This window comes from Trachypithecus francoisi, unplaced genomic scaffold, assembly GCF_009764315.1.
Source record: "Trachypithecus francoisi isolate TF-2019V2 unplaced genomic scaffold, Tfra_2.0 Lachesis_group10, whole genome shotgun sequence".
In the NCBI taxonomy this organism is placed as follows: Eukaryota; Metazoa; Chordata; class Mammalia; order Primates; family Cercopithecidae; genus Trachypithecus; species Trachypithecus francoisi.
The window spans coordinates 60,637,858-60,662,331 of NW_022681455.1; the positions used below are offsets into that span (position 1 = coordinate 60,637,858).

The 24,474-nt window shown below is 36.5% G+C and overlaps 1 protein-coding gene across 2 annotated transcripts in view; it reads right to left on the minus strand.

The window, feature by feature from the left end:
* Positions 1–390: 390 nt before the first annotated feature.
* EYS (eyes shut homolog) overlaps positions 391–24,474 on the minus strand; it is a 2,089,174-nt gene continuing 2,065,090 nt past the window's right edge. Inside the window, exons 39-41 of one of the 2 annotated variants that reach the window (XM_033217547.1) lie at positions 19,785–19,845; positions 6,744–6,907; positions 391–2,046 (exon numbers count right to left, since the gene is read on the minus strand). In XM_033217547.1, the coding sequence (XP_033073438.1) occupies positions 845–2,046; positions 6,744–6,907; positions 19,785–19,845 (1,427 nt within the window). In that variant the 3' untranslated portion in view covers positions 391–844. The remainder of the gene's footprint in view (positions 2,047–6,743; positions 6,908–19,784; positions 19,846–24,474) is intronic. The other variant, XM_033217548.1, reaches the window with a different exon arrangement.

The following is a 24,474-nucleotide window of genomic DNA, read 5'->3' on the forward strand; positions in this document are numbered from 1 at the left end:
AAATTAAGGTTAATTTTTTAATTTGATCAGTTAATATGAGTACATAGTTTTAAAAAATCAAATAGTTCTACAAGGTATATAAATAAAAAGCAACAGGCCTCTGCACTACTCTTCTCTCCAGAGGCAACCATTTTTAATTCTTTTAGATATTTAGGATATTTGCCTTCATGTTTGTGATATGCATATGCTATTTTTTAAGTTGCACATACTGTAATATCTATTAATGTCTTACTATAAAAGATAAGGATTTAGCTCTTACCAGCCTGTTCTCCTTTCCTCTCACTGTCTCTTTCTCCATTCATGCAATAATTTTTGGTTTAAATCTATGTTCAAGTTTTACATCGTTGAATCATACAAATAGTTGTAGCTAAGCCATGTAATACAATATGGTTACATTGCTTTGTATAAATTTTATTTTTCCTTTGATTAATAACTTGACTTTTTCCTATTTGTACCTATCCCTAATTCATTCCCAACATTTTAAAGTTCAGTTTACACATTGATTTTTAAAATTGTGTTTACACATTCATTTTAAAATTTAAGCATTAGGGATAGGTAAGAAGTGAATAAGCAAAGTGAATAAGCACATTCCGTGAATAAGCATTGAATGAACTAATGGAGTTAAAACATGAGTCAAAATATATACAGATAAATTAGATGTAAGAAAAACAATCAGAACCTTCAGTGACATTTTACAATCCTACCAAAAAGATATGTTAGCATTTAGAAAACTATTTCAGGTAATAGTAAACAGTTGATTCCCCATGAGCAATGTACCAAAGAAATAACTATCAACATAACTGCATTTATGTATAGTGTGTACTTAAATCTCTAGTGTTAAGTTTTATGTAACTTCATTTTGTTCATCTCCATCATAAACATTGTATCCTTCTAATTTAATTAGTTCAATTTTTTTTGGATCCTGAAAAAATACAACATCTTTAATTTTGCCAACAAAATTGGTTTTAAAAATCTCTTGAGTAACGATATTTACCTTTCGACCATATTCAAAACCCCCTAGATAACAAATGCCTTCATAATTTAGAGCAACAAAGTTTTTATGTGGATCAATATCCTCGGAAAGAATTAGACTGTTATTTACATAGGCCTTGATAAGAGTCTGATTTTGAATTACAATTACATGGTGCCATTTATTACAACAGAATGTGCCATTGTTATAGCTCATAGGCACAGAGATTCTTTCTCCTAAGTTAACTGCTATTTTCAAGGTCTGATTATGGAGACCAATTGCCAGAAAATCATTTTCTTCATTTTGAGCTATTCCCATCCATACAATTAGACCTTCTGTTTTAGTGGTACTGAAATTTAAGGATATAGTAGTGAACTGGAGGTTTCTCATTCTGTAATTTGGATCAATGTATTTAATGTAAGAATTGCCCATAAATTTTGCAGTTGAAAATGAAGTTTTGTTTTCACAATACCTTCCCACCCAACCCAAAGTACACAGGCAACTGTAAGAAAATGATTGATCAGGTATACATAAAGACTGGTGGAGGCAAAGATTATTCAAACAGTACACAGACTGGTTACATGTATTTCCAGCCCAATCTGGCAAACATCTGCAAGAAAAAGTTGTGCCATTTACTGTACATTCACCTCCGTTTCTGCATGTATTGTACCCACAGGCTGTCCCATCACAGTCACCTACATTTGAACCACCTTTTGCTCCGAATTCAGTTAGTTGTAATTCTTGATTATTTATGATAACTTGTCGGATACAGCCGTGAAAACCTACAGGTTCATTTTCTATTGCCGTGGGATTTACAAGATTTAAAGAAGATACTCCTCCAATATAGAAGTCTGTATTTGTGTCCAGAGAACTCATTTTAGTGGAGGCTTTTTCTGTTACATTTATCCCATCTAGATCCAGGTAACCTTCTGCACCAACTCTTCCTGCTTTTATTATGTGCCAAGTACTTCCGTTTATAGTTACTTTTTGGAGAGTTTCTAGAATGATAGTTCTGTCACCAAGGTTGTAGCGAAGTTGAACGGAACCATTTACTAAAGAGATACATAAAAAATCACCTGCAAGAAAGCAAACAGTAAGTTTGATTAGCAACAGTGAAAGTTTCCATTGAAAACTTTTGCTCTTTCTTACCAAGTTGGGTAAGTTTTGGTTATGGGGAAAAAAGTAACAGATCTTGAGCACAATTGTGTTAGTTTTACTTCCACTCACAGAACAAAATGCATATATCCTGTATTCTTTAATTTTGTTCAGCAATTGGCTACATAAATTTTCTGTAGTTGTGGACAGTTCTCATTGAATGAATGTATTGTGGTAGTAAATTAAAGTGAGGTTTTTCTTCAAATGAAAGCCTGATCCTTATGATACCGTTTAATGGCGTTCACTATTTTCAGGTTAGGTACCTATAAATTCTCTGCACATTCCTGGCTCCTTTCCTGTCTCTCCAACCTTACCTGGAATGTTCTCTTTCCCCATCCTCACACTCTCTTTACTCCAACAACATTGACCTTGTCAAGGATTTCATTTGCCTGTTTTCTAGGAACACTCTGCCGCCCTATTCCATCTCAACTAGATAACTCCTACCCATCCTTCAGGTTTCAGATCAAGTGTCAACTTCCTCAGAGAAATTTTCCTTGATTTCTCAGAGTTAGTCAGGCATTTTTTTTTTCTGTTAGTGCTTTAATATCACTAGGTTTCCCTCCATTACAATATATCTCATTTCATAATTATGTAGTTGTGTGAAGAAATTGGAACAAATACAATCCAGCAGCTAAAGTTGCAATGAGGCATTCAGAAGAAAATTAAAGGCAATTCTACAAGCTTGGAAAAAGAATGTTCTTCAATGTTAAGACTGCTTCAAGAGAATAGCAGAATGACTTATTAATAATGAACCGTGCAGAAGGCCCCATGAAGCATTTTCGTCTCCCTCTGAAATTTCCCAACCTTTCTCTTTTCTCATACAGGGATATTCGCCATTATGCTACACTACTTCCTCCAGAGGGCCACATTTCCACGCCTCCCTCCTGCAAATGGTGTTCTTTCCTTCTCTTCTCCATTGTGGTCTATACCAAGCCATTCTAAAGTGGTTGGAGTACTTGGCAGCTCTATAGTTCTTCACCTGTCAAACTATGGTTCTGTTGCTTTATTTTCCTCATAGGGAATTTTTAGTGAGTACACTATGTCATTTTATATGTGGTTATTTGATTAACAGCTGCTTTATCCACTAGGTTGTAAGCTTTATGAGAACAGGGTCTGTGTTAGGTTTGGTCCAACAGTTTATTCACAGCACCGAAACGGTATCTGACACATAAATAGATGCTAAATAATTATTGAATGAAGAAATATGTTTGTAGGGTTGTGGGTTGAGATGACTCAGGACATTTCTGAAATAATGGTTTTAGCTTGAAAGCAAAAACTTTTCCTATAATGACATGAAAATTGTTTTAAAAAATTCATTACAAAGGAAGAAACTCAGTTTATTTGCATAATTTCTAACATGTACAGCATTTTTAACTATAAGGAAAGAGAAGCAGCATTATAAACTTTCAGATTAGGAAAGAAAAATATACAATGGGTTATACCACAAAAAACTAGAACAAGTAAACATAATTGATATTAAGTTCAAAAAATTTATAGCAACCTAAATATATTTTATGGCCTGCAAGTGAACACAAACCAGTTATCTTTAGCAAGATTATGGAGGAAGCTTTTCTTGCTCTTTGTGTTGCAGAGTGTTCCTGTAGTAAACAATTTCATAGTGAAGAGCTACGTTAGAATAAAAAGTATCTAAGAAATGATTAGGAAAGCTGAAGCTGTGATCTATACTATCACTGGTCATGTTGCCAACCAGAAGAAAGAGCAAGGATAGCTTATGTGAAGAAAGGGTTATTTTAACTCAGCTAGTATGTTCTTACGAAAAACTGACAAAATTTTCTTTCTGTGGCTATGGAAGCTAAAAGCTGTATTAGCTTAAAAAATCATAGACTTAAATTTCATTGCATTAGGATATGATTCTCTAGTTACGGGTCATAAGTACAGATTGGCATTATTATTATTTTGAGTCGGACTCCTGCTCTGTCCCGCAAGCTGGAATGCAATGATGCAGTCTCGGTTCACTGCAACCTCCACCTCCCGGGCTCCCTTAGTCTCCCGAGTAGCTGGGACTGCAGGCGCTGGCCATCACGCCTGGCTAATTTTTGTATTTTGGATAGAGACGAGGTTTTGCCATGTTGGCCAGGCTGGTCTTGACCTCCTGACTTCAGGTGATCTGCCCACCTCAGCCTCCCAAAGTGGTGGGATTACAGGCATAAGCCACTGCACCCGGCCTCGGATTGGCATTAGAGTAAGAACATGTAATGAACAGTCCTTACAAGAAACAGCTCAAATAGGATAAAGATCATAAATGAATTCACTTTGGCTATTTAATGCCCACTCAACCATGACTGAGTCTTCTCCCACCTTTGTTCTGCTATTGTTTCTACCTCATTATCTGCTATCCCACCGTGCTTTATTATAGATCAGAGAAATCTTATAGGACCTAATATTTGTGAAGAGACTACAGAATCAGCGTTATCGGGGAATTGTATATACGTTCTTTTCTCTAGAAAAGGAAAGCAGTGGTAATTTAAACTTATTTAAAATACCTTATAGCTTAATTATTTGAATATGTTTTAACTTCACATTGCAATGACTAGGCTTTTTTATACAAATTGGGAGGATTATAACTGTCAGATGAATTCAGGCTTTGATTAATTTGTGCTTAACAAAATATTGATAATTTTTATATGTCAAAAATCTTTTAAAGGTGTTAAGTTTTTAGCAGAAATAGACGCAAAGGGACCAGAGTCTTATTTCTTTAAAATATCTTTCAAAAATCAGAGATCTGAAATCATCTAGTATAATGTTCAAGTTGTTTTTTTTTTTTTAATTTTACACTACTTGAGAGTACTCAAATTATTAACCTCTAAAGAGATACAGAAACCATGTTAATTTAGAATTTGGTTTTCAATATGTGAAAACCACATTGGCTTCTTATATTTAAATTTTTGGATTTTAACTTTGTGTAAGTGTTTGGTTAGTTTTTACTAATAGGTCCTCTTAGCAGAGGATCAGCTACGAAGATTTGGTTAATGTTTACATCAGGCACAGCTCTTAGAGAAGGTACAAAGTACAGGACTGTCAGCTGTTTTTTCTGTAACCTTAAATGAGAGGCTTCAAATAAACTTGTTACATCACTTGATTGCTAAAAGATAAGTTTATGCCTTTCATCTGATAATTGTTTTTGGTTAATCTAGGTTTAAGCATGTAGAACTTATATTTTTAATATTTTAAAATTTTCATGATTTTCTTATATAAGTGTCAAACACAGCATCAATTGTGTGAAACTAATGAATCTCTGTAAGTAGTGTCTGATGGCATAAAAAGGAAACTTGATCATCTTGAACTACATGCATTGAATAACAGATGTAAGAAGATGTGCTCTTACCCTCCTATGTATTAGTGTGTATGAGCTTTATATTTCACATACATAAACACAAATATGTATCTGTTGTACTGATTATAAAACTATAGTACATTATTCCCAGCCAGTCACAATCCTGAATATACCTTGATTTTCTGCCCTTTTACATAGGTCCCACTTATGTTAATTTTGAGTTTTATTAGCAATATAACTGAAGTTGATTGTCTTTTAATGGCTCTTGATTTATAAATAGAAAATTTCTCTTTGTGTGTGGTTCTCCTATTTGACATTTTCACAGGGAGATTTAATCATGAATTTAAAACCAAATATCAAATCTCAGGAGAACAAATCTCTTCTGAGCTGTATTTTGTAGCTCAATTGTACTTTTTCTCTTTGAAATTATTTTCAGGGTATCTCAGAAGTACACTGAGATGGAACCACTTTAGTCGAATTCCCTGATATTCTTATCATTTAGAAGCCAGTCAAGACACTTCTATAAGAACTACTTAGATTATGATAATTAAGAGCACCATTTTTGTTAATGATGTGAAACAAAATAAGCAATTGTAATTATTTCTCAATACCAAAATTGTTTCTCATTTTCTGAGAAGCAAGACCAAAAAAAGGCAGATGTAAGATTTTAAAAATACTTAGCAATGGAGATGTAACTATGTGTGCAAATGTCTGTCAGAATTTTGGAGAAACGTATGAAAATGGAAATCAAGGGTAAAATAGTAAAACCTAAAAAATTATTTTTTAAAACACTAATTGGATACTTTATTTCATATCTCATGATAAATAAGTACCTTTTAAAATTCCAATATGTTTTTATAAGCATTTCAGAACACAAATCCTGGGTTTACTATTTGGATGACAGAACCACTTAAAGAGAATTTTTGGTGCTATAAATGTGGTTGAATCTACATGAAATATATCAGCCATGCCTTCCTTTTAAAAAATCTTTTATATGCATATTTTGTCTCCTTTGACACAGTACTATCATGCATGGCTTTAATGTCTTTTTTGATGTATTGTTTTAAAGTTGAGCATATACTATATTTAGATTTTGCAAACTTTAATTCCAACAAATCTGTTGCTATTTTATTAGAATATTTAGGACCTCTAAATTCATACGCATACACTTGCAGTGACAATAGAACATAAAAGCATCAAATGTTTACATATTTAAAGACTAGGTGACACAAACACTATCATACATTATTTAATAGACTATTAGGAATTCATTAGGGTTTTTTTCTTTTTTCATTCTGCAAACAAACAGCCTGCCAGTCTTACCTGATTGGTCTTTTAAGTGTTGTGCAGCATAAAATAGGATACCATCTTCAGCGAGAGGCTGAAACTGCAATTGAATATGTGTCTTTTTTCGAACATGAAAGGAAGCAAAAGACATCCAGGATAACTCACTGCTTCTGAAAGATGGATCACTTATGGATAAAGCTGGGGGGAGGAGAGAAAGAGAACTCCGTGAGTTACCTGCTGGATTAAAAAACATTGCTCATGAATACAAAAACTGCTTATGTAATTTTGTAATTTAAGGATTTATTGCCCAAGAGTTGCTTGTAGGTGAGTACATTGAACCTTGGTAAATTTGTGAGTCTGTTCTAATTCCACTAACTTTAGGCTTTTGTAACGAAGCCACTTACTGAAACGCCTTCTCTTGCTTCTGGTAACTATGCCTTTTTTGACTAATACTATGTGACACAAATCTTCTGCTCTAGATTGTATTATATAGAGGGATCAGATGCATAGCTGAAATTCTTGGAAATGTCTTACATTTATAATGCTTTCAGAAAGATAGTTCAAATGTTGGAAGATAGAGAACAACACTATATAAGTTATTCTTCAGCCTCTATATTTCTGATTCGAATATAGAGTATAATCAAGTCAGGGTATATTTTAAGGCATAATATATTGATATTATTTTTTTGCTTCTGTGTATAACTGACCCAATGGGAATTATGAGAGGGAGATGGAAAGTTCTGCACATTTGGCCAATTTTTATCCCTATGGAATCTATATGACTTCTTCTTTTCTTAAAATGTTATTACGGTGCTTCTTAGAGTGCGCCCTGGTTCAGGAAATAGCTTAGCCATTAATCTAGTTATTTTGTTTTCTCCCTGCTCTTTGGACCAGGCATATGCTAACGGCTCTTTTTACTTGAGATTGAATAATTGGTAGATGTTTATCCAAGAGGTGTTGGCGTTTGCTATTTTATTTTTGTTTTTGTTTTTAACTGTACTCATTCATTTTGACTTATTGCGATTCAGAAGGGTAGAGGTTAGAATCACCTGATGGTGTTGCCAAGAATGCAAAGTGCTATACCTCATTCCTAGAGGGCTTGATTTATTAAAGCCAGGATGGGGGCCTGGTGCAATGGTTCACCCCTGTAATCCCAGCACTTTGGGAGGCTGAGGCCGGAGGATTGCTTGAGCTCAGGAGTTTGAGACCAGCCTGAGCAACATGGCGAAACCCCATCTCTCCAAAAAAAAAAAAAAAAAAAGTTAGCTGGGCATGGTGGCGAATGCCTGTGGTCCCAGCTGCTGGGGAGGCTGAAGTGGAAGGATCAATTGAACTTGGGAAGTGGGTGGAGGTTACAGTGAGCTGAGATGGCACCACTGTACTCCAGCTTGGGCGACAGAGTTAGACCCTGTCTTAAAAAAAAAAAGCTGGGATGGGATTCAGAAAGCACCCCCATTTTTAATAAACCCTCCTGGTGTCTCTGACATAGAGATTCCTTGGACCACATTTTCATAAAACCTGATTAAAAATTTTAAGAACACAAGGGTAATTTAAAATGTGAGTGTCCTTTTGAAACTGTTTTGTAAATGCTTTTAAATTAATACATGTTTATTATAAGACAAACAATATAAAAGTGTGTAACATTTTTTAAGTGAAATTTCATTGTTCTTTCTCCTCTCTTAATCCCAGGAATTACTGTTAAGTTTATTGTACATGTAGCCAGACTTAAAAAAAATACACATACAATTAACATATGCATATATCTAATACTTGATGTATTTTAAATAAAACCACATTTTATATAAACTATGCATAAGTAATTGCTTTTTTTCCATCTATCTTTGTGAAACTGATATTAGCATATTTTGCCTATCACTTCTTTTAAATACATGGAAGGTATTTTTTAAAATACACTTTATTTTTTCAGAGCCACTTTAGGTTCACAGCAAAACTGAGTGGAAAGTATTAGGGTTCCCATATACCCCTTGCATCAACACATGCGCAGCCTTCTCCACTGTCAGTATCGCCCACTACAGTACATTTGTTCAATCGATGAATCTGTACTGACACATTATCACATAAGTTCATCATTTACATAGGATTCACTCGATGTACATTCTATGGTTTTTGACAAATGCATTGTGAAATTTATTTACCATTACAGTATCATACATAAAATCATACATCATTTTATTGCCTTAAAAATCCTCTTTGCTTGCCTTTTTGAACCTCCCTCCACCCTGGCAATCACTGATCTTTTTTTTACTGACTTAATAGTTTTGCCTTTTCCAGAATATGATACAGTTGGAATCATATAGTATGAATACAAGTTTTAAGCTCCTTTGGACAAATACCAAGGAACACAATTGTTTTACCATATGGTAAGAGTATTTTTAGTTTTGTAAGAAACTGCCCAATTGTCTTCCAAAATTGTTGTACAATTTTGCATTACCAGTAATGAGAGTTCCTGTTGTTCCATATCCTTGCCGGCTTTGGGTGATAAGTGTTTGGGTTTTAGCTATTCTAAAAAGTATCTGGTGTTATCCAGTTATTATAATTTGTAATTTCCTAATGACATATGATGTTGAACATCTTCACATGCTTATTTGCCATCTGGGTATCTTCTTTGGTGAGGTTTATGTTTAGATATTTTGCCCATTTTAAAAATTGAGTTAATTTTTGTGTGGAATTTTACGAATTCTTCGTTTACTTTGGATAACAGTTCTCTATCAGATATATATTTTGCAAATATTTTCTGCCACTCTGTGGCTTGTATTCCCACTCCATTTCAAGTGTCTTTGGCAGATTAGTTTTTTAATTTTAATGAAATCTAATTTATCAGTTTTTTTCTTTCATGGATTCTGCCTTTGGTTGGCATCTAGAAACTCATCATCAAACTCAAAGTCATCTAGATTTTCTCTTATATTTTCTTCTAGGAGTTTTATAGTTTTTTAATTTTACATTTAGTTCTTGGATCCATTTTGAGTTAAATTTTGTGAAAGATGTCATGTCTGTGTTTAGATTCTTTTTTTTCTTTTTGCATGTGGATGTCCATTTCTTCTAGCATCATTTGTCAAAAAGATTATCCTTACCCCATTTTCTTCTTCTTCCTCTTTTGTCAGAGATCAGTTGATTTTATTTTGTGGCATAATATTTCACAAAATGGGTATAGGATGATTTCCTGAGCAGTTCCCTCATTGAAGGGTAACTAGGCTATTTTCAGTTGTATTCCATTTCTCCTGGTTTCCCACCCTATCTCTCTAGCTTCATATGCCCCTGTCTTATAAATTTTATAATTCCTCAGGGCTTTCCACAGCCCGTCACTCTTCTTTTCTTTCCATTAGTGACCTCTCATCTAATTCCGTGACTTTAAGAAATACCTGTACATATGATAACTCCTTCAAAATTTACGTCTCTCTAAACCTCTTCTCTTAGCTTCAGTTTTATATGGTCATCTCTCTTATTGATTATTTGTTTTGGCCATCTCAGTTATATCGAACTTAACATGTTTGAAGTTGTACTGCTGAAAGATACTCTTCCCTCAGCCTTCCTCAGATCAGCAAATGGTCCCACCACCCATTCAAAGCCCCATATAGTAGCTTGGCAATCAATTTGATTGTGCTCTTTCCAAAATTTCCTTTACTTTTCCCAATATAATGCATTAATAGATTATAGCTGCATGATATATTTCTTATTTGCCCCATCTTTCCATTACCACTGCCACCATCCAAGTTGACGTCAGTATAACTCTTGATTAGATCATTGCAATATACTCCTCAGTGATCTTTTACTTTTTGTCTTAATCTCTTCACATCCATTTTATATATCTGCCAGAGAAACCTTTTGAAAACATCAGTTAATTGCCCTCTTTAAGCCCTTCAGGGATTTTACTTAGAATAAAATGCAGATTCTTTACCATAACCTCTGAAGCTTTGCATGATTTGGCTTCCTGTTAAATTCCCAACATTATCCCACCTTCATGCACCATTGTGCATATGGTGCACGGCATAACTCCAAGGGGAAGTCGTCACATTGTAATTTATGTGGATAGTGTTCCCTGGAGATGTTCAATGAACAACCTACATGGAAATATGATGCTGCTGTCTGCACACTTTCCTCCTGTTCTTTAAACTTTAGATGCACTGGCTTTTACTACTGGATTTGTCATAGTTTGATTATCTTAGATTATACCACAGTTTACTTAACCACTGCCATGTTGCCATGTTTTGAGTTGCTTAATATTATTTTGTTATCGTCTGGGCATGGTGGCTCACGCCTGTAATCTAAGCACTTTGGGAGGGCAAGGTGGGTGGATCACAAAGTCAAGAGATCGAGACCAACCTGGCCAACATAATGAAACGCTGTCTCTACTAACAATACAAAAACTAGTTGGGCATGGTGGTGCGCACCTGTAGCCCCAGCTACTTGGGAGGCTGGGGCAGGAGGATCACTTGAACTCAGGAGGCAGAGGTTGCAGTGAGTAGAGATTGTGCCACTGCACTCCAGCCTGGTGACAGAGTAAGACTCCGTTTCAAAAAAAAAAAATTATTTTGTTATTACTAATACTGATAAAATAAACGTACTTGATTATATTTCCTTGTAAACATGAGAGAAAGTGTCTCACGTGCAAACGTGAGAAATGGAATCGCAGTGTGATGGTCTGTGTTCATTTTTAGAGTTAATAGATGCCACCAAACCACCCTCTAAAGTGTCCACATTAATTTATACGCCAACCAGCAGAAGATAACAGAATATCCTTATGTATATCCTCAGTCACACTTGAGATTATTAAAATTTTAAGTTTTTAGCAATCATAATGATTCCATTTTATTTTAATTTGCATTTTGCTGATTACAAGTGAAGTTGAGTTTCTCATGTGAGTATTGGCCATTTGTGTTTTTCTGTGACTTTTTTGTTTATGTCTGTTGTATGTTTTTAAATTTGATTTGCAATTTTAAAAATGTCTTCTGAGTCCTAACCCTTTCTTATATCTATTGCAAGTATATCTTCATATCTGTCATTTTTCGAAAATTTTGACTTTACTTATGGTATGCTATTCAAAATTTTTAATTTTGTATTTACCAATATTCTTGGTCTTTTACAATTTACTTGTTTTGTCTTATTTAAAAACATTACTCAACACATAGTTATATATAATCTATATTTTTTCCCTCAGAGATTCTAGTTCTGCATTCTATATTTTTTACCATGTTTGTGTGTTTTTTAATGTATAGGCCTTTAACTTATGTGGCTCATATTATTGTGAATAGTTTGAGCTGGAAATCAAGCTTTATGTTATAAGCAGATAGCTAATTTTTTCAAGAATTAATAGTTTGTCCTTTTTGTTTATATTCGATATACACTTTTAACATCTTACAAGTAATTTTTTCTCTACCCTATTCCTCTTGAGGAAGAGTTTGTAGGAAATATTGAACAGAATGAAGAATGCAGATAAAAAACACCTATAAGGCTAGGTTTTGTGGTAGTACCTATTTGGCTTTGCTGCTTTCCTTTGGCTGGACTGAACATCTGAGAGGGGAGTCTCAAGAATGGAAGAGGTCAGTCAACAACAGCATGATGAGAGGGTTCCCTGTTACCCAGTGGGGAGGAGCTCGAATTGTATTTCAAGAGGAAGTTTTTGCTGAAACTATTGTTGCTACTGGGTCAGTGCAGGATTTGAGAATTATCTGTGCACATGTGAGCATATCATAAAACAGCTGTCCTAACTCGTGCTTTTCCAAAGCACGAACTGAAATTACATGTAAATGTCACTAAACTAAAACTCAAAATAAATGAATTTTATTAATATCTCTGACATTGTATGTTTTGAGAAGATGCTCAATACATATTTTTTATATAATGAGAAAGGCTTCAGCTCTAATAGCTTATTATTTGATTAAGTATTCTGTAACAAAGTACTCGGAGGATTGCATTTTCTAATAATAATACACATTCAAAATATTGGTGCAAGATGTCATTTCAAAAAGAGATACATTTTTACTTAGCAGACTTCAAGGATAAACTAGAACAGGAAAAATGACTATGCTTAATATGACTTAAATGTTTATTTTATAGATTAAAATAAAGTCAAGAGAAAAATTGAGGTGGACATAGCAGTGATTAGTCATTGAGCTATGCCCAATTATTTCTTTTATGTCCATCAACTCCTAAAAATGATCACTTTGTGGTGAAAATATTTCACATGTGTTTTGAAACCATAAATTAATGTTTCCTGATTGGCTATCCATTTTCTAAATTTAGTGGCCATTGGCAACCCTTCCTATTTCACCATAGACAAAGGTTTGTGCCAACATGTTCACTAGGTTCACAGAAGTTGAATTAAAGTATTTTGGCTGCCTGTCTGGTACATAACAGTAAAACAAACAAAAATTATTTGTGCTGTCATCCTTGTGGGTGGAAATAGTAAACTAAATAAACATATGTTGGTAAACTAAATATATGATACATGTTTAAATAGTGAATATATGTTGATACATCTCAGAAAAACAAGGAAAGGAGAAAGGCATGTGTGCATGTGGGGGCAGGAAAAGCATTATGAGGAAGGTGGTTTTGAATAAACACCTCAAGGAGGTAAAGAATTGAGCCAAGTGGGTCTTTGAGGAGAGAGGGAATACTGAACCCTAGGGTGATAGGGTTGCTACCATGATTAAAGAACAGGAAGGAGGGCAGTGTGACTGGATGAATGTTAAGGAAGGTTAGAGTTTTAATAGACAAGGTCAGAGAGGTTATGGGGGCCAGATCACATTATCAAAGACTGGGAAGGTTCTGAGACTTTTACCTACTGGCTATCTAACTTATTAGCCTGCAACTTCTCTTCTTTTCTTTTTAATTTCAACTTGTATTTTAGGTCCAGGGGTACATATGCAAGTTTGTTACATGGGTAAAGGGCATGATGCTGAGGTTTGGGGTACAATTGATCCCATCACCCAAGTAGTGAGCATAGTACCCAATAGGTAGTTTTTCAGCCCTTGTCCCCCTCCCTCCCTACCTGCTCTAGTAGACCCCAGTGCCTATTGTTCCCATCTTTATATCTATTTGTACTCAGTGTTTAGCGCCTACTTATGAGAACAGGTGGTATTTAGTTTTCTGCTGCTGTGTTAATTTGCTTAGGATAATGGCCTCTAGCTGTATCCATGTCCTTGCAGCATTTTCAATGATGATAGTAAGAGATGTGAAACTCCAGAGACAAAGGACAGTTTATTACAGCATTAGCAGTAGCCAAGGTGTCAGCATTTTTAAGTCAATTCTAGGAACCTCAGTTCTCTCACAGACCATGTTATAAACATGGAGTGGGTTGCTTGGGGAGGAAGTCTGAGGTTAGAGATCCAAATATTTTTATAATGGGTAGTGAGCATCCTTGCTTTTTGCTCCAAATGAAGACAGTATCTGCATCTTATAAGGCAGTAAGCAAACTGGCTTATTACTCCAAAGGAAGACATTATCCCTGTCTTCCAAGAATATTTTCTACACAAACATACTTGATAACCGATAACAAAAACAGCCAGTACCTTCAATCAGCAGATGGAGGCCATTATCCTAAGTGAATTAACACAGAAACAGAAAACCAAATACTGTGCGTTCTCATAAGTGGGAGCTAAACATTGGATACACATGGACATAAAGATGGGAACAATTGACAATGGGGACTACAAAATTGGGGAGAGGCAGATGGGAGTAAGGGTTGAAAAGCTATATTGAGTACTATGCTCACTACATGGGTGACTGGTTCAGTTGTGCCTCAAACCTTAGAATCATGCAGCACACTCTTGTAACAAACCTGCATGTGTACCTCCTGAATCTAAAATAAAAGTTGAAAAAAAAAAAGTGTAGAAACATGACAGGTCAATAGAAAATTGTCTCTCTACACATGGCTATTATATCCATCGAGACTGTCTTATAAGAATGAGATGGGAAGTCACTGGAAAGCTTTGAGCAGAGAAGTGTCATCATCAGATGGAAGTTAAACAATATCGCTTTGATTGCTGCACTGAGAACAGAGTGATGAATGCAAATGTGGGAACAGGGCACTCCCTATCTAGAGGTTATTACTGTAATACTGGTAAGAGGTGATGGTGGCTTGTATCAGAGAAGTAGCGGTGGAGGTAGTGAAAAGTGGTCATATTTCAAATATATTTCGAAAAATTGAAAGATCATATGTGGGTAAGAAAGGAGAAGAACCAAGGGTGACTATGGGGGTTTTGTCCTGAGAAACTGGGCGGATAATGTCACTAACTGAAATAGGGAAGACTGTGGGAGAAGTCAGATATTTTGGAGAAGATGGGGAGCTCAGGTAGGATATGTTTGAGATGTTTTTAAAATGTTCAAGGTGGTGGTTTAGTAGGCTGATGTATGATCTGGAATTTAGTAACTAATAGATCAAGCAACAGAGATTGGTAAGGAATTTAGGAGATTTAAACAACACAATCAGCAAGTTTGATATCATGGACATATAGGACATAGTATTTGACCTTCCCAATATACATTCTTGTCAAAAACACATAAAATATGTACAAATATTTCCTAAATGCTGAGCCATAAAACAAGTCTCAAAAATACAAAAGAATTGATATTATGTATACATTTACAGACTTGCTCAAAGCTATGATTCAGAGGAAAAACATGCTCACTCTGCCTGTGCATCAGTAGCAGGTAGCATGCCTTACATTGCTCAGTTTAAACTGTACCTTTGAGTCTTATTTTGGTTTGGTTTCTCAATCTACACCACGTTTGCTGTATCTGAGTTTACTTTTGAGTTGCTTTAAAAAATTATTTTGTGCAATAGAAATAATGGTGGTTTGAGTGTTGAAGGTCCTTATAAGAGGTAATAACGGAAATATAATTTTAATAACTCACTTTGAAACAATTTTTTTTTTTTTTTTTTTTTTTTTTTGAGACGGAGTCTGGCTCTGTCGCCCAGGCTGGAGTGCGATGGCCGGATCTCAGCTCACTGCAAGCTCCGCCTCCCAGGTTCACGCCATTCTCCTGCCTCCGCCTCCCAAGTAGCTGGGACTACAGGCGCCCGCCTCGTCGCCCGGCTAGTTTTTTGTATTCTTTAGTAGAGACGGGGTTTCACCGTATTAGCCAGGATCGTCTCGATCTCCTGACCTTGTGATCCACCCGTCTCGGCCTCCCAAAGTGCTGGGATTACAGGCTTGAGCCACCGCACCCGGCCGAAACAATTTTGAACTTACAGAAAAGTTGTCATAACAAAAAGAACTCCCTTATCTCTTTCACTGAGACTCTCCAATTGTTCCTATTTTATTGCATTTTCTCATCTTTTTCTTTGTTTTTCTTTTTCTCAGTTCTCGTCTCTGTCTTCCTATGTCTCTGTCTCTGTCTCTCACTGACACACACACACACACACACACACCCTATTTATTATTAGACCTTTTTCCTAACCTACAAAAACAAGCTAAAGATGCAGTGTCCTACAACTTTTAACCATTCTAGTCAATGTTTCCTGTAAACAAGGATATTTTCCTATATAATTAGCACTCAAACCTGCAAATCAGGAAGTCAACATTGATATATCACTACAATCCAACAATCCAATCCATAGGCATGATTCATGTTTCAACTGTTCCATCAAGGACTCTTTTTCCTTTCTCGTCCAGGATGCCCTTCAGGAATGTGTTACGTTTAGTTGTCATGTCTCTTCATATTTCTTCAATCTGGAACAGTTCCTCTTACTGCTTTTCCATATTCTTGACAGTTTTTAAAAGGCTTTACATCCTGTAGAATGACCCTCAACTTAGCTCTATCTGGTGTGTCTGCATGATCGATTCAAACCATGTAATCTTTGTAGAAATCATGTGCACATCAAGAGCTACGTAATGTAGACCCATATCACTAAGGTTAGTATTAAACTTGATCATCAAACAGATGATCAAATATACAAATAGGAGCAATATTTGGATTTGTCACGTTTCTTCACTTTAAATTCTCCATTTTCCCTTGTAATTCATTTCTATGTCAGGCAAAAGTATTCAAAAATTACATCAATATCCTGATCCTCAACTAATCTCCACCCACTAGCAGCATTAACGTTCATCAGTGACTCCAGGAATTAAGTACCTTTTTGAGATGGTTGCTACATACTGATTATCTACTTACAACATTCATTTTATGTTTATTAGCTGGAATTCCGCTAATAAATGTATAGAAGATCTTTCCTTTTTCTCATCCTCCTTCATTTACATTTTTCCCTGCCTCCCTCCTTCCTCCCCTCCTTTCTATCAGTATGGTATCATTATTTTTATTCAATGGATTGTAATCTGTTATTATCATAATTGTTTTGTTTATCAAATTCTCCCTGATTTGGCCAGCTAGAGCCCCTTCAAGCTGGTTCCTGTGTCCTTCTGTCTCAGGTTATTTTTCTAGAAGCAGACTCTGGGATGGAACTTAGTGTATGGGAGGTTTATTGGAGAGTGTGCTTGGAAGCAACATGTGTGTGAGGGAGAAGACAGCAAGAGGGAGAAGTTGGCAGCTGATTTCACAGGGAGCTCCGGAGCTCCCTGGAGCTCTTTAGAATCAAATTGAAGCAAAGGGCCAGGCCTTTGGGGCACCCCTCTGTTCCTGTCATCTTCTCTTTAAACAGTTATTGGATTCAAGCTGTCACTGGTGAGGTGGTGTAACCTGGGACAAGGCAGCTCTCTTCAGTCCTGGTGAGGGACTTAACGTTTGAACTCTCTGTTGGCAATATTCCCAATAGTTGAGGAAGTGAGTACCTCCATTTAGAAAGGGATGGGGTGCAGATCTGCATTATGTACCGTAACATCCACTTCAAGGAAAATTCAACATTGACCTTGGTACTATTTTACTTTATGAATTAGAAAGTAAACTTATTCCCCCCACCCCCAGCCCCCCAGATGGAGTCTTGCTCTGTTGTCCAGGCTGGAGTGTAGTAGTGCAATCTTGGCTCACTGCAACCTCTACACCTTGGGTTCAAGCAATTCTCCTGCTTCAGCCTCCTGAGTAGCTGGGATTACAGGTGCACGCCACCACACCCAGCTATTTATTTTTATTTTTTATTTTTAGTAGAGACGGGATTTTGCCATGTTAGCCAGGCTGGTCTCGAACTCCTGACCTCGTAATCCACCTGCCTCAGCCTCCCAAAGTGCTGGGATTACAGGTGTGAGCCACAATGCCTGGCAGAAACTATTGATTTTCTTATTTATAACACTTAAGATTACATGAAAATTTTCAGCACTTTTGAAACCACAAAAATTCCAGAAAGATAATGTGTGTAACCAAGTGTAGTCCTAATTAAATTAAAATGCTATATTCCAGATGTTAAGACCCTGATATGGCTTGGCTGTGTCCCTACCCAAATCTCATCTTGAATTCCACAAGTTATAGGAGGAACCCAGTGGGAGGTGATTGAGTCCTGGGGGCAGGTCTTTCCTGTGCTGTTCTGATAGTGAATCAGTCTCACGAGATCTGATGGCTTTACAGTGGGAGTTTCCCTGCACAAGCTCTCTTCCCTTTGCCTTCCACCATCCACGTAAGATGTGACTTGCTCCTCCTTGCCTTCTGCCATGAGTGTGAGGCCTCTCCAGCCATGTGGAACTGTAAGTCCATTAAACCTCTTTTTCCTTCCAGTTTCAGGTATGTCTTGATCAGCAGCATGAAAATGGACTAATACAGATCCTGACTTTTGTTTTCAAAACACTTTGCTTGAAGAGCTGAATATAAGTTGGCACCTCCCATTTCTCTCACCTGCTTTGAAATTCTTACAATAAAGCTCTGTGTTCAAAAATTTCAATGTCCCATGTTCCTAGATAAGGGATGGATCTATTTTAAAGATGAGATAGGTGAAGAACTATTTACAATGGATTGTACGTTTTGAAACAATGCATAGATAGTTGATACTTTTATTGTTGAGTTATGTGCATTAGGGTTTTACAGCTTGAATACTGAAAATTCTGATGCCTTTTGGGTGTGAATGGGTCTGCCTCTAGAAGCAGAAGCCACAAATAGGACTTCACAGAAGCCACAAATAGGATTCAAAGGACTCTGATTAAGTAAGTAGCATCTATCATCATTAAATTAGCTTCTCAACGTATCCTCTGTTGTTCATTTTGAGGTAGAATTTGGGAAAGGTCCAGGGTTTTCAGTGACTCATACCAAGTTTTTCTGGCAGTGAATCACCTTTGGGAGACTTTAGAAATCCATATAGGTTAAGAAGAAAATGCCACAATGCTCTTCTTGGATAACTGATCTACTGAGTTCTGACCAATAGCTTCAGGGATGGTCAGTGTAACGGACTGTTTCAGAAGGGTTAGTAATTAGTTTTCTGAGAGGAATAATAACTAATAATTCAAGTTACTTCTAAATTACACAAACTTCACTCATGATCACCACTTTTATGGTCTTTATTATAAATCCCTCAGAGAAATTAATAATATTTATATTTACTCCTGTTTAACAACTGCAGCATTAACTAGCCAATACCATCTAGTAAAAAAGAAAATAGAACAGGCTGTTTAGTGAAGTGGAAACACTTGGATTGCAACGAAATACCATCTGATTTATGAAATCCATAGATTTCTAAAACAATATTTTTAGTAAAGATATTATGTCTTCTCAAAACACAAGGATAAATGATACGGAATATCAAAGGAAGGTGTTTTTAATATGAGCGAAAGATTGCTTCAGGGAGAGCACAGACTGGCATAATATCAAAGATCAAGAAAAGGATTCAAGGATTTGTTACAATTTATTGAAAAGGCTGAACTTGGTAGGAGTCACCCAGGAAGTAGCTTGATTTTCCCCTGTGATTCCCCTTTGGATATGTCTGTGAGATCTTCCATTCTCATCCTTGATGATACCTTGGGTGAATATGTTAGATCTTTTGTCATTTTCAGGTTTCAGTGAAATGTTCCCATTTTCATGTACTAAGAGACCCTATTCAATCTGAATCAAACTGCCAACATTTCACCTAATTGTAAGCTTTAATCCTTTCTCCACAGCTCCTCTGACAAATTTGGAAAGCTGTACTAGCGTAGTCCGGGTAGTTGTATGTTTTTGTTTTGCTGTTTGTACTGGTCCTTATCCTCCTTCTTCACTTTCCATTCTGCTGGTTTTGGCTTTTCCAAGATCACAGTGAGAATAAGTGCTAAGAAGACAAGAGAAGGGTATTTTTTGTTTGCTGCTATTTGTAGCTCTTTATCAGCTGTCTAATATCTTCTGTCATGGCAGACACTCTTGGATCTTTGAAATCTCTTTAACTCTTCACTTGTACATCTGTCCTGCAGTTCTTGACAAGGCTGATGCTTCTTGCCAGATCCTTTATGAATCCAAATCAGCTTTTGCTCTTGTGGGAGGCCTCCAACACATTTCCTCTTGAGACAACTTACCTTTCTGGTCAAGGTTCTTTTAAGGTGACTCATGCCTGCTTATCTTGGCCATGGTTCTTGCCCTGTCTTCTGTGGAATGGCACCTCTGCTCCCCAGCTGCTATGCCTCTGGCCTTGCTATTAGGGAAAGCTACAGCTGGCCTGTTGGCTTTAAGCTACTTTGGATGTGGGTCAGGAACTGGTCTTAAGTTTTCTGTCACTCCAGGGACATAGGTCTGACTCTGAGATCTTGTTCTCTCATGCTCCACTCCTGTTTCACAGCCAAAGTCAGCTCAGCAGAAATTGACAACCCCAGGAAGGAAATCTTAGGCTTTCCTTGTGGCAAGAGCCTTTACTTTCTTTGAGTACATTTTGATTCCTTTGTCACCCATTTTTTGGGTACATCCTAACCCCTCTTCCTATGCCAATAATGCTCTTCAAGAAAACCCAAAAAACAACTGTTTTTTCAGAACCAATTCTCTTAGATCCTACCCCTACCCCACAATATAGACTGGGAGCAAATGATGGACCAATAGTACCATCTCTTGGCATACTCTATATGGATCATCTATCAGCTCTTTTCACTCAGCATAATGCCCTTGAGATCCTGATTCAATACATGCTTGATTCAATAGTTTGTGTTTTTTTAATTTCTGAGCAGTATTCCATGGGATAATTCTATAAGATTTGTTTAACTATTCACCCATTGAAGGACATTTGGGTAGTTTTTAGGATTTGGCTATTATAATAACTCTGCTGAGACCATTTGTGCATGTGATTTTGTGTGGACATAAGTTTTCTTTCTTTTTTTTTTTTTTGGTATAAATGTCCAGCAGTGTGATTGCAGGGTTGTATGGTTAATGTATGTTTTGTTTTATAAGAAACTGCCATACTTTTTTCTATAGTGGCTATACCATCTTACATTCTTGCCAACAATGTGTGAGGGATCTAGTTTCTCTATATCCCTGCCAGTATTGGCATTGTCATTATTTTTTAATTTTAGTTTTTCCAGTAGATGCATAGTGATATCTCATCATTCATAAACTGTTTTTAGACTTGTGGGTATGTATTATACTTATTATTAGCTTTGAGGCCTCAGCCTGAACTTTTAGACAAGAAAAATTTAATATCTCATTGCACAGTGATTCAGACAACCTCTGACTTAGGCTAAGATTTTCCAGGAAGGAATTAGAATTCTAATTAGAATTCAAATAATAGTTTGGCAGGCATATCAGCTTGCACCTAAGTTATATCTTCTGATGTGTTTTATATTTGTTGGGCATGTCTGGTAGAATGGTGATGTCTGCCAGAAATCTATTTACATTTAAGACTTAGAAGTTTCCTAGGAGATTACTTATATCAAAGAAAGAGTTTTGCAGACAGGTTTGCCTAATAACCAAGCATCCAAGTTGTCAGATAGAAGGGCAGGGCAATTTTTGTGAGCTGCATGATATTTGCCAGTTGGATTGGTTTGCTAATTTTATGCACAGTTTTTCTCCCAAGTTATTCCCAGATTCAGCATAGGAAAGTAGAGGAGACTACAATTAAAGATACTAGAAAAGTTATTCTTACTAAGATTCTGGGAGACATTGAGTTTAAAGAAGAACTGTTTGAGTATTCTTCAAACCAAGCACAATATAAAAAGGAAGAGAAATCTCCACACTTCTGCCAAAAGCAGACAAACATACAAACAAACAGTTGAACTCTGGCACTTTGATGTCTCTAGCAGTAATGGGTGAGGTCCCTGACAGGAGGGTTGTCGGGAGCCACCAGGTTGCAATTTGAGGCAGCAGTAGTGAGGGAAATGGTATGTGCAGATTTGTAGATGTTATGAGGCAGCATCTTTTGTGACATATTTTCTCATTTTAGATTTTGAAAATAGTGAAGTATTCCCCGAAAATACACACCAAATAATGAACTATAAAAATACTTGGATTATAAATATATTTTAGTGGCTTCTCTTTTCATTATAATGTATTTTTTCTCATGCATACTCCATATCTTGCTTATGTTCAAGCATACTTTAATTTTTAATTCATCAGTTAAGCTGTCTTTGAGTTACCATGATACAGGGCATAAATCATTATTTTTTACACCAAGTGCATTTTAAAAACGAAAAGGATACTGTTTTATCTTCTTTCTTGCTGCTTTAATGAGGATGGAGGGATAAGTAACAGGCTGGTACATTAAATGTACTACTATGGAAGGACCTTTTTCTTTATCAGTGTCACTTCCCCACCTTTAAAATCACCAATCAGGGTCTAGCAGTATCTGCTCTTCAAAACTTGGGACCAAATGATGGTGTTCCCACTTGCAATGTCCTCTCATAGCACTTTTAACTTTCTTCTGTAGTTTTTAATGCTTTATGTAATACCTATCAGAAGGGCTTCTTTTTTTTTTTTTTTGAGACAAAGTTCTACTCTGTCACCCAGGCTGTAGTTCAGTGGCGCGATCTTGGCTCACAGCAACCTCTGCCTCCTGGGTTCAAGCGATTCTCCTGCCTCAGCCTCCCGAGTAGCTGGGATTACAGGTGCCCATCACCACACCTGGCTAATTTTTGTATTTTTAGTAGAGACAGGGTTTCCCCATGTTGGCTAAGCTGGTCTTGAACTCCTGACCTCAAGTGATTCGCTCGCCTTGGCCTCCCAAAGTGCTGGGATTACAGGCATGAGCCACTGTGCCTGGCCAGAAGGGCTTCTTTTAAAATAAATCCAATAGTTGACTTTTGTTTCCAGCAGTGTAGTAGATTAGATAACATGATTTATCCTCTTCCCCATCATGAAAACTACCAAAAATGTTGGATAAATTATTCGAAAACATCTTTTCCAATAAATTGATGACCTGGCAGGAAAAAAGAATATTCAGATGCCAAAAAGGGTGAGGAAAAAAATAGAAGCTAAATAGATAAGTAGAATGATAAAGCCAGGTTTTTCCTCGAGCATATTTGCCAAATCTGCTAAATCCAAAGTTTAATCTTCAACTGTTCAAGGACATGTGGATAAGAGAGAAGCCTAGAAATTGCTTAATGTGTAAAAGTAGGCTCTCCACCAAAAAACTGGGACCCTAAAGATACACTCAGTGAAAGGGTGAATTAGAAGGAAATCACCATTATTGCCACAGACACACAGGCAGAATGCTATGTTAATATGAAGGCAGAGATTAGAGTGATGCACTTATAGGCAAGGAAAAGTCTGGAGTTACCAAAAGTGGAAAGAAGCAAGGAAGAAACTGCCTCTAGAGGCTTCTAAGGAACATGGCCCTGCCAGCACCTTGAATTCAGACTTCTGGCCTCCAGAAACTGTGAGGCAATACTTTTTTGTTGTTTTAAGCTACATGTTTGTTATGTCCACCCCTAGGAAACTAACAAGATCTAACCAGAGTTCCAGAGAAGAGAAAAGTAAGAAAAAGAGAGAAAGGATGAACGAGAAAGATAAAATTGAAGAAATAAAGCTTCAGAATTGAGAATTTCCCAGAATAGCTGAAACACAGTAATCCAATAAATTCAATAAATTCCAACAGGACTTTAAAAAAAATGTCTATGTATAGATATATCTTAATGATTGTGGAATACCAAAAAGTGAGGATTTTAAAAATAGCCAGAAGCCGGGTATGGCAGCTCACGCCTGTAATCCCAGCACTTTGGGAGGCTGAGACTGATGGATCACCTGAGGTCAGGAGTTCAAGACCTGCCTGGCCAACATGGTGAAACCCTATCTCTACTAAAAATACAAAAAATAGGCAGGCATGGTGGTGGGCACCTGTAATCCCAGCTACTTGGGAGGCTGAGGCAGGAGAATCACTTGCACGTGGGAGGTGAATGTTGCAGTGAGCCAAGATCGCACCATTGCACTCCAGCCTGGGCAACAAGAGCGAAACTCTGTCTCTAAAAGGAAAAAAAAATTAACCAGAGAAAGGACACAATAATTAGACAGACAGTTGCAACAACTGAAATCAAGGAGACAATGAGATCTTCATGTGCTGTGAGAAAACAACTGTCAACACACTTTCACGGTCAAAAACAATCTTTCAAGTAAAAGAGCAAAATGCATATTCATATAAAGAGTAATAGATAATATGTCTCTAACAAACACTAAGGAAATTTTAAAGAATATACTTCCTACAGAAAGAAAGTGATTTAGATGGATGGTCTTATTATATTTTTGAAGAAACAAAGACCAAGATAGTTTAAAAATGTATATTATGGACTAAATATTTCTGTCTCCCCAAATATATATGTTGAAGCCCTAATCCCCAGTGTGACAATATTTGGAGATTAGACTTTTACTGAAATAATTAAGGTTAAATGAGGTTGTGATGTTGGAGTTGTAATCCAATAGAATTAGCATCCTTATAAGAAGAAACACCACAGAGCATGCTCTCTGTGTGTACTATGGGAGGACACAGCTAGAG